The 10,228-nt window shown below is 53.1% G+C and overlaps 1 protein-coding gene across 2 annotated transcripts in view; it reads left to right on the top strand.

Moving 5' to 3' along the window:
* The window catches only part of SPON2 (spondin 2), a 6,539-nt gene extending 2,297 nt beyond the window's left edge, over window positions 1-4,242 (top strand). The window contains exons 5-7 of one of the 2 annotated variants that reach the window (XM_035004450.1): window positions 405-585; window positions 1,681-2,085; window positions 3,814-4,242. In XM_035004450.1, coding sequence (XP_034860341.1) covers window positions 405-585; window positions 1,681-1,865 — 366 coding nt within the window. In that variant the 3' untranslated portion in view covers window positions 1,866-2,085; window positions 3,814-4,242. Of the gene's footprint in view, window positions 1-404; window positions 586-1,680; window positions 2,426-3,813 lie in introns of those variants that run through there. The other variant, XM_035004451.1, reaches the window with a different exon arrangement.
* Window positions 4,243-10,228: the final 5,986 nt, after the last annotated feature.

A 10,228-nucleotide genomic window follows, 5' to 3' on the forward strand; every position in this document is an offset into this window, starting at 1 on the left:
ACCACACCCCGAGGCCCCACCCGAGGCCGCAGCCCTAGACCACACCCTCAGGCCCCACCCCTAGACCACACCCCCAGGCCCCACCCGAGGCCGCAGCCCTAGACCACACCCCCAGGCCCCACCCCTAGACCACACCCCCAGGCCCCACCCGAGGCCGCAGCCCTAGACCACACCCCCAGGCCCCACCCCTAGACCACACCCCGAGGCCCCACCCGAGGCCGCAGCCCTAGACCACACCCCGAGGCCCCACCCCTAGACCACACCCCCAGGCCCCACCCGAGGCCGCAGCCCTAGACCACACCCCCAGGCCCCAGGCCCCACCGCACGGCCCCACCTCCCGCAAGCGCACACAGGCGGCTGGGTGTCCTCTGCCGCCGCCGCCCACACCGCTGCTCTCTCCGCAGATAACCTCCTCCTCTCCCAGCCACCCCGCAAACTCCTTCTACTACCCCCGGCTGAAGTCCCTGCCCCCCATCGCCAGAGTGACCCTGGTGCGACTCCGGCAGAACCCCAGGGCCTTCGTCCCGCCCGCCCCAGGCCCCGCGGGCGCCGGCGGGGGCAATGAGATCGTGGACAGCCTCTCAGGTGAGCGCGTTGCCACCCCTCCGCCAGGACACTGCAGGCTCCCCCCCCACCCCCCCCCCCCGCCCGCTCCACCGCCATCCGGGCGGCGCGCTTGGCGCCCCGCCCCGCGGGGGGGGGAGCCCTGACGCCCCGCGGGCGGCAGGGGATAGAAGCGCCACCCAGGTTTGCGGGCCACACAGGAACCCGTGCCAGGGCAGCTGTCAATACTGACCCCCGTGTGTGAGGCCCTTCTGTCCCACCCTTACAAAAATCCTCAACGGTGAGTGGCCACCACGTGGAAGCAGGAAAGGACACTCGGGGCCAGAAACTGCCCCAAAGGGACCGTCTTTGAAGTGTCAGTGACACCTCAACACGCTCCACTTTCCAAGGCCACACTGGTCACCTGCTCCCCACGAGGGCCAGTGGTCCAGGGACCAGGCGGTGTCTCCCAGGGGAGTCCCACGTTGAGCCGAGGTGGCAGAGCTGGGGAAGGTGCTCCGTCCAAAGCCAGGCTCCTGAGTGTGATGTGTCCTCTCGCAGAATGATGGGGTCCTGGGGGTTCAGAGCACTTGGTGCAGGATGATGGGGGTTCGGAGAGATTTGGGATTTGGCTGACTGACCAGTTAGCTCTTGTCCATTTGCCCAGAAGTGAGTGGTAAACCAGGCCCCGGTCAGTGGCATCCCCGCGTGTGGCCCGTGTCATGGCCGACGGGCAGGACACCACTGAACGGATCCCTCTGTGCCCCCCACCCCACCCTGCCATGAGCCGGCGTGGGGGCGCTCCCACTGAAACACAGAGCCCGCTGCGAGCCCGGCTGCATCAGAGTGGGTTTCTCAGCAGCGGATCCTTCCCTGCCTCCAGGGGCCTTGTGCTCCCACTCCCCACTGCCAGAGCTGGCCTCCCAGGGTCCCTGAGGCAGGAGATGCAGGGGATCAAAGCGTGGCAATGTTCCCTCCAGGCGTCTCGGTGGGGTGTTGGCAAGAGGTGTGACTGGTGGTCTTGCAGCCGGCTCTAAGTGCACTGATAAATCCAGCGCTCCCTCCCGACTCGGATGTGTGGGCCTGTCTCGCACAAGGAATGCACACATGCTCACAGGCCTCTCGTGCTTGGTTCAGTTCCAGAAACTCCGCTGGATTGCGAGGTCTCTCTGTGGTCATCCTGGGGGCTGTGTGCAGGTCCGTGTGGGAAGCTGGGAGCCAAGAGCAGGACTCGCTACGTCCGCGTGCAGCCTGCCAACCACGGGGCACCCTGCCCGGAGCTCGAAGAGCAGGCCGAGTGCATCCCGGACAACTGTGTCTGAGGCCAGAGCCCTGCGGGCCCTCCACCCTGCGTGGGGGCCACGCCCGGTGGTTCAGCGGGCCAAGGGGGGCTTTGTCCAGCAGGCCTCTGAGCTCCAACGCTGACCGACCCCTCCGCGCAGACGTACCTTCGGCTGCTGGAGGCAGCAGGACGTGGGGAGAGGCGTCTCCTTTCAGCAAGCTTTCCTCTCGGGCGCCCGGTCCTGGGACCCACTCTCATGGGTGAGTTCAGCCCCGAGGTTACAAGTCTCTGCCATAAATCCACTTCCTGCTGGTCGGGGGTTGTCTGCGTGCAGACGGTGTGCCCACAGCGCCCACGGGGCCACCTGCAGGAGGGCCACGCACCCCAGGCCCAGGAGCCCCAGGACAGCGGATATGAAACACCTCAGACCTGCTGTCCCCGGGCTACAGGCACTCACACCCCCGCCTGCCCCGCAGGCCGAGGCTGCCCTGGACAGGTCACGCAGGTCAGGTGGATAAAGGAGAGCAGGCTCGGACATCTCACCTTGGCATTGTCACATGACCCATCTCCCTGCACTTGAATAAAGACTGTTTCCTGACATCAGGGGCCCTCGCCTCGCATTTCCTGGCAGGGCGCTGGGAGGGCCACCCTCCCACTCCCGAGTAGGGTCTCCCCTGCATGGAGGGCATGCCCGAGATTGCCAGAAGGGCACTCAGCAGCCTCCGGATGGTGTGAAGGTGTTCAGACCCACACACACACAGCACACTGCTGCTGGTGGGACTGGTGGGGAGTTCACAGGAGCACATGTGGCTGCTTGTAGCTGGTCCCCACCCCTGGCCACTGACCGCGGAGCCCCCTGGCCTCATAGAGATGCCCTGAGGGCTCACTGTTCATCAGCCCCGGCCCTTGTCTGAGCTCAGGGGTCCCAGCCTCGCCCACCAGCACAGATCCCATGTGGGCCCTGGGGCTGGGCTGGCCCTTCAGAGAAAGACCAGGAGACGGGAGAAGCCTGCTCTCTGTTCCTTGGGACCCTTCCAGAACATTCTTCCTCCTGCTTGGACACATGCAGAATCAGATCCAACAACTACTCCCTCCCCCCTCCTGTCCACTGCCCTCCCCCCCCCCCCCTCCCCCCCCCCTGTCCACCGCCCTCCTCCCCCCCCCCCCCCACCGTCCACACTGCACTTCCCCGGCACCCCCTCCTGTCCACCGCCCCCTCAGTGCTCCTGCTGATTCTTGGTCACTCACACACAGAGGCCCCTCTCACCTCTGCCTCTCTGCTTCTCAAGGTTACATCTTCCCCCTCACACATCTCCCATCCGCTCTCTCTGAGGGGCGTCTTGGATCCCTGAGTGCTCAGACCTCCCGCTGATGAACCATCACACCCCTTAGAAGCTTGAGCAGGACAGCACACCAGCCTTACACACATCCAGGGCCGACCCTGCACATTGTCTCCCCTCTCTCGTCCCCCACTTGGTCATTCTCAGCAGCCAATGTCTCCCCGCCTATCTTGGGGGATGCTTCTCTTGGCCTCCCCTTCCCCTTCAGGTCCTCCAGCTCCTGTGCCCGCTTCCAGCCACACACCTAGAAAGGATTCTCCCCATTTCCTGTTCCCAGTGTCCCCCTCCACACGGGAGTCCCCTCTCTGCTCTGCGCCGCTGCACCCGGGGTCCACGCTCCTTGCTCTCTGTCCTCTCCCTCTCAGCAACAGGAGGTTTGACACCCACCCCCCACCCCCACCCACTACCCCTCCCCCCACTAGAGAGGCGATGCTCCTTCCCCATCTCTTTTAAGATGGTGCTCCTCTGGCCCCTGACACCCCTCCCCGTGAGCTTGATCTCAGACCCCTCTGCCCTCTATTGTTGCTCACCTCCTTGGACCCGTTCCTCTCTCCAGAACACATGTAAATCCCCAGAGGTCGCCTTGACCCTTGACCTAGGGGAGGAAGAAGTGAAAATAGCTGCTTGTGACCCCTTTTCCCCCAACAGGGAGTAGATTCTCAGCCAATACCTTGGGTGTGTCCTGCTGAACAGACTCGGGGTGTTCACTAAGAGGAGAGACTCGTCGGAGAGACGTTCTTAGCAGATGTTCCCTGTGGATCTCTGGACATGTCATCTCGGGGCACAACTGAGATACTTCACAATACCGCACTTTCCAGCAGTGGGCTGCCAGCCTGCGTTCCTCAGAGGCCATGTAGAAACAAACACCCTTTACATCACGCGCTCACATTAAGGATAAAGCAAGGAGTCAAAAGACAAGGGGACGATGCCAGGGTGGGACGCATCTGTGAGGGGAGAACCTGTCTCCCGATCTGGGCGAAGGATGCAGGGGCAAAATGTGTCTGACCCTGAATATACTGAAGGCTTGCAAGCCCCGGGGAAGGCTTGGATGGCAAATGGTGGCTCATTTGGGTCATTTTCAGCTCTCAGTAAAGTAGCAGCTACCCATACGCATCCCCCAGCCCCACCCCCATCCCCATGGCCTGCCACCGCGAACATGTTTCGGGAGCGGCTGGAACACCGCTTGCAGGAACCAAGGTGGGCAAAGAGACCCTGTCCTCGAAATAGTGGGGATTTGTTCTGTGACAGCTGACTGCTGCTTCTAATAACATAAGTGCAGACAGAGTTGGGCACCATTGTAATTGCCCACCACTGTTCCCCTCCAGCTGAAGTAACTTCCAGGGAATTTAAAGGGAGAGCACACTTTTCTCCCCACTCCCCCTATATTTCTCACTTTTTTCCTCTTTGGGGAGCTAAATATTAAAGACAAGGACATTCAAAAGCAACTGCATATATAAGGGAAATTAGAAAGTGACCATGTCCAGGGAAAGTCTCAAAAAGACCTAGGAAGACCTTAAGTTACCCTCAGACTGATCCTCAGCACAGAAACAGCCTATGGCAATCAAAGAAAAAACAAAAGGGTGCCTGAGTGACTCAGTCAATTAAGCCTCTGACTCTTGATCTCAGCTCAGGTCTTGATCTCAGGATCATGAGTCCAAGCCCTGTGTAGGGCTCCACTGGGCATGGAGTCTATTTAATAAAAAAAGAAAAAACATAAACCTTGGGGAAGGGGGAGAATCTGATTTTCAGAGTTACCACATTATTACATTCAAATGTCCAGTGCTCAACAAAAAATTGCAAGGCATACAAAGACAGAGGAAAGTATGGCCCATTCAAAGGAAAAAAGTAAATCAGTAGGAACTGCCTCTTGAAAAAAGTCTAATGGCAAACATACTAGACAAAGACTAAAACAACTGCTTTAAAGATGCTCAGAGAACTAGATAAGACTCCCTCCTTATCAGTAATTACTTACATATAAATGGATTAAACTCTCCAATCAAAAGACAGAGATTGGCAGAATAGATAAAAACACAAGATCCAATCACAGGTTGTCTACAAGAGACTCACTTGAGATCCAGACGCAAATAGATTGAAAATGAAGGGATGGAAAAACATACTCCATGCAAATAGTGACCAGAGGAGAGCACGGGTGGCTACACTCACATCAGACAAAATAGACTTAAATTCAAAAATGGTTACAAGAGACAAAGGACAGTATATATTAATAACATTTCAGTAAAAGAGAATATAACAATTATAAACATTCACACACCCAATGACAGACCATCAAACTATATGAAGCAAAAGCTGGCGGAATTGAAAGGAAAAATAACCAGAGGTACAGGAACAGTTGGAGATGTCAGTCCCCCACTCTCAATAGTGGATGAACAGCCAGACTGAAGATAATAAGGGACCAGAGGACTAACCCCAAGCAGCCAGCCAGACGCAGCAGACACACAGAGCACCCACCCAGCGACAACCCCACACGCGTTCTCACGGGCACTCCGGACAGTTTCCGGGACAGACCATGTGTGAGACCACGTGGTAAGTCTCAGTAGTTTTTATTTATTTATTTGTCCGAGAGAGAGCTAGAGCGAGTGCACAAGCAGGGGGAGGAGTAGAGGCAGAGGGAGAAGCAGACTCTCCGCTGAGCGGGGAGCCCGACGCGCGGGACTCGATCCCTGACCTGAGCCAAAGGTGGGCGCTTAACTGACTGAGCCACCCAGGCATCCCAGTCTCAGTAGTTTTTAAAAGGTTGATATCATACAAAGTGTCTTCTCTGGCCACAACAGGATGAAGATAGAAATCAGGAACAGAGGGCGCCTGGGTGGCTCAGTCGGTTAAGCGACTGCCTTCGGCTCAGGTCATGATCCTGGAGTCCCTGGATGAGTCGCGCATCGGGCTCCCTGCTCGGCAGGGAGCCTGCTTCTGCCTCTGACCTTCCCCCCTCTCATGTGCTCTCTCTCATTCTCTCTCTCAAATAAATAAATAAAATCTTAAAAAAAAAAAAAAAAAGAAATCAGGAACAGAAGGAAAACTGGAACATTCACAAATTTGTGGAAATTAAGTAACATACTCTTACATCAATTGATCAAAGAAGAAATCACAAGAAAATTAGAAAATACTTAGAAACAAATGATGAAAAATCTTCAACACAACAAAACTATGGAATGCAGTGAAAGCAATGCTAAGAGTTAGGGGAAATTTATAGCTATAAACATATTTAAAAATAGAAAAGATTTCAAATCAACAATCTGAGTTTACTACTTAATGAACTAGAAAGAAAAGAACAGACTACACCCAAAGCTAGTGGAAGGAAGGAAATAATAAAGATGAGAGTGTAGATAAACAAAATAGAGAATGGGAAAACAATAGAGAAAATCCATGAAACAAAAAGCTGCTCCTTTGAAAAGATCATCAAAGTTGACAAACCTTTAGCTATAGGGGCTAAGAATAAAAAGAGAGAAGACTCTGATTACTAAAGTCAGAAATGAAGTGGGAACATTATTACCGATAATACAGAAATAAAAAGGATTGTCAGATTACTGTGAAGAGTTGTACACCAACAGATAACTTAGATAAGTGGACAAATTCCTGGAAACACAGAACCTACCAAGACTACATCACAGAGACACAGAAAGTCTGACTAGACCTACGACTAGTAAGGAGACTGAAGCAGTAATCAAAAATCTCCCAAAGAGCAAAGCCCTGGACCTGACGGTTTCACAGGTGAATTCTACCAAACATTTAAAGAAGAATTAACACCAGTCCTTCCCAAACTTTTCCCAAAAATTGAAGGGGAGAGAAACTTCCCAACTCATTCTGTGGGGAAGTCAGACAGAGACACTGTAAGAAAAGAAAACTGTAGACCAACATCCATGATGAACATGGATGCAAAAATCCTCAACCAAATACTAGCAAACAGAATTCAGCAGCACGTTACAAGGATTATATACCGCAACCAAGTGGGATTTATTCCTAGAATGCAAGTGTGGGTCAATACATGAAAACTGATCAGTGTAATATGCCACATCAACAGAATGGAGGGGAAACCACATGATCATCTCAACCTGATGTAGGTCTGCAAAGCATTGGACAAAATTCAAATTAATGTAGAAAAGCATTTGACAAAATTTCATGATAAAAACACTCAACAAACTAGGAACAGAAGGGAACCACCTCCACATAATAAAAACCATATAAGAAAACCCACAGGAAACATCATACTCAATTGTGAAAGACTGAAAGCATTTCCTCTAAGATGAGGAACAAGGCAAGGCTGCTTGCTTTCACCACTTCTCTTCAACATGGTACTGGAAGTTCTGGTCAGAGCAATTAAGCAAGGGGGAGAAAGGCATTCCACACTGGAAAAGAAGAAGTAAAATTATCTCACATATAATTTTACATGTACAAGCCCTAAAGATAACACACACACACAGCCTGCTTAGGACGAATATATGATTGTAGCAAAGTGTCAGGAGACAACACACAAAAACCAGCTGCATTTCTGTACATGAACAATGAAGCATCTGAAAAGGAAATCACACAACAGTCGCATCAAAGAGAAGAAAATGCACAGGAATTACCTCAACCAAGGAAGTGAAACACTTGGACGGTGACGAGTACAAGCCCTGCTCGGGGAGCTGGAAGACGTAAGTAAATAAAGACACACCCCACGTCCATGGTTCGGGGGACGAGATGCGGCTGTAATAGCCGCGTGGCCCGCAGTGGGCTGTAGATTGCCTGCAGCTCTTGTCGAAATCCTAATGGCGTGTTTTTCAGAAACAGAAAAACCCATCCTAAGGTTCATATGGAATCTCAAGGGACCTGGAAGAGTCAAAACAGTGTTGAAAAAGAACACACTTGTTACTCCCACTTAAAAGTCTGAGCCTGAGTCGAATGAAGCCTCCGCCGCACACCCCGGTCTCTGGGGAAGCGGCAGGAAGAGCCAGCGAACCCTCACCGTTCAGGGTTTACGCAGCAGCAACGTGGGGCCCAGCGCCCGAGCCGAGGAGTGCCCGTCACCCGGGACCCCCAAGATGCGTGTGCACACGGAGTGTGTGCTGGGCACGTGCCTGCCCCCGGGGTACGGCCTTGTCCTTGGGAATGCTTGGAAGAAAAAAGGCTGGCTGAGGGGAGGTCGGGCCCAACAGAATAAAAGATTTAAGAGACATCTGGATCCTGTGTAGACACAGATTCAAGCGCATCAACAGCAAAAGACCTTCCCAGTCAGGGAAAACGGACTACGAACTGGCTACTGGATGACAGTAAGGATTGTTATTAATTTGTTAGGCAGTCACAGTGGCTTGGTGGCTAAGTTGGGTATTTTTTAAGTCCTTACGAGTTAGCTCATCTGGATAACGGCTTCAGGACATCAGGCTATAAAACAGTAGTGAAGGGGCGCCCGGGTGGCTCGGTCGTTGAGCGTCTGCCTTCGGCTCAGGTCGTGATCCCAGGGTTCTGGGATCGAGCCCCGTGTCGGGCCCCCTGCTCAGCGGGGAGCCTGCTTCTCCCTCTCCCACTCCCCCTGCTTGTGTTCCCTCTCTCGCTGCCTCTCTCTCTGTCAAATAAATAAATAAAATCTTAAAAAAAAAAAAAAACACAGCACTTTGCACACACATCACTTGATCTCCACAAGCCCTTGATAAAGTGGGTACTATTATCATTCCATCTTCACAGACGAGGAAACCGAGGCAAAGAGCAATTACGGAGCTTGCCCAGGACCACACGGAAGGTCCGTGGCCAAGGAGGTGAGCCCAGACAGAGGTCCTGGAGTCCAGGCAAGGAAGCACCACACGATAGTGCTTCCTAAAGGGAGAGCATTGAAATCACTATGGCCTAAATGTGTCTCCTCAAATTCATATGCTGGAATCCTAGCCCCCAGTGTGATGGTGCTAGGAGGTGGGACTGTGGGCGGTGATGAGCTCATGAACATGGAGCCCCCGAATGGGACCGGTGCCCTCACAAGGGACTCACAGAGCTCCCTCGCCTCTCCCACCACAGGAGGGCACAGAGAAGGCGGCTGTCTGCAACCCAGGAATAGACCAGCCCTAACCCCACCATGCTGGTACCCTCTACCCTCCTGAACCGTGCAAAATAAATTCCTGTTGTTCCGATATTTTGTCATAGCAGCCTAAACATTAAGATGATGGCCAGGGAGGGAGACCGAGGTGGAAGGCACAAGCCAGTAGGAAGGAAGAGGCTGAAGAGGCACCCACTGCCTTGCACAAGGGACGCCTCAGTGTGGCTCCACCCAGAGCCAGAAAAGCCAACAGCTGCACCCCCCTCCCCTTCCCATGTCTGCAGGGTACCAGGCGCAGAGCTAAGGGCCTCGGTTGCTGGTCCCATCTAAACCTATCACGGTGCTGCGAGATGGCCTACACCACCGTTTTCCTGTGTCATGGATGACAACCGGAGTCAGCCAGCCTGTCCGTGCTCACACAGCTAAAACACAATTCAGTGCATAGCAACTGTTTTCTCGACACGTCTCCTGAGGCAAAGGAAGCAAAAGCAAAAATAATCAAAATAAAAAGTCTCTGCACCGCAAAGGAAAGAATCAACAAAACTAAAAGGCAACCTACAGAATGGGGGAAGATATTTGCAAATAACATGTGCAATAAAGGGTCAGTATCCAAAATATATAAAGAACTGATACAACTCAACACCCAAAAATAAATAATCCAATTTAAAAATGGGCAGGAAACACAGACAGACATTTTTCCAAGAAGATAACCAGAAGGCCAACAGACACATGAAAAGATGCTCAACATCAGCCATCATCAGGGAAATGCGAATCAAAACCACAATGAGATACCACCTCACACCGGTCAGAATGGCTAAGGTTAACAAGTCAGGAAACGACAGATGTTGGCGGGGATGCGGAGAAAGGGGAACCCTCCTGCACTGTTGGTGGGAATGCAAGCTGGTGCAGCCACTCTGGAAAACTGTATGGAGGTTCCTCAAAAAGTTGGAAATCCAGCAATTGCCCTACTGGATATTTACCCCAAAGAATACAAAAACACTCATTCCAAGGGATACGTGCATCCCAACGTTTATAGCAGCA

Source organism: Mirounga leonina, unplaced genomic scaffold (genome assembly GCF_011800145.1).
Source record: "Mirounga leonina isolate KUSES-001 unplaced genomic scaffold, KU_Mleo_1.0 Mir_129, whole genome shotgun sequence".
Taxonomy (NCBI): Eukaryota; Metazoa; Chordata; class Mammalia; order Carnivora; family Phocidae; genus Mirounga; species Mirounga leonina.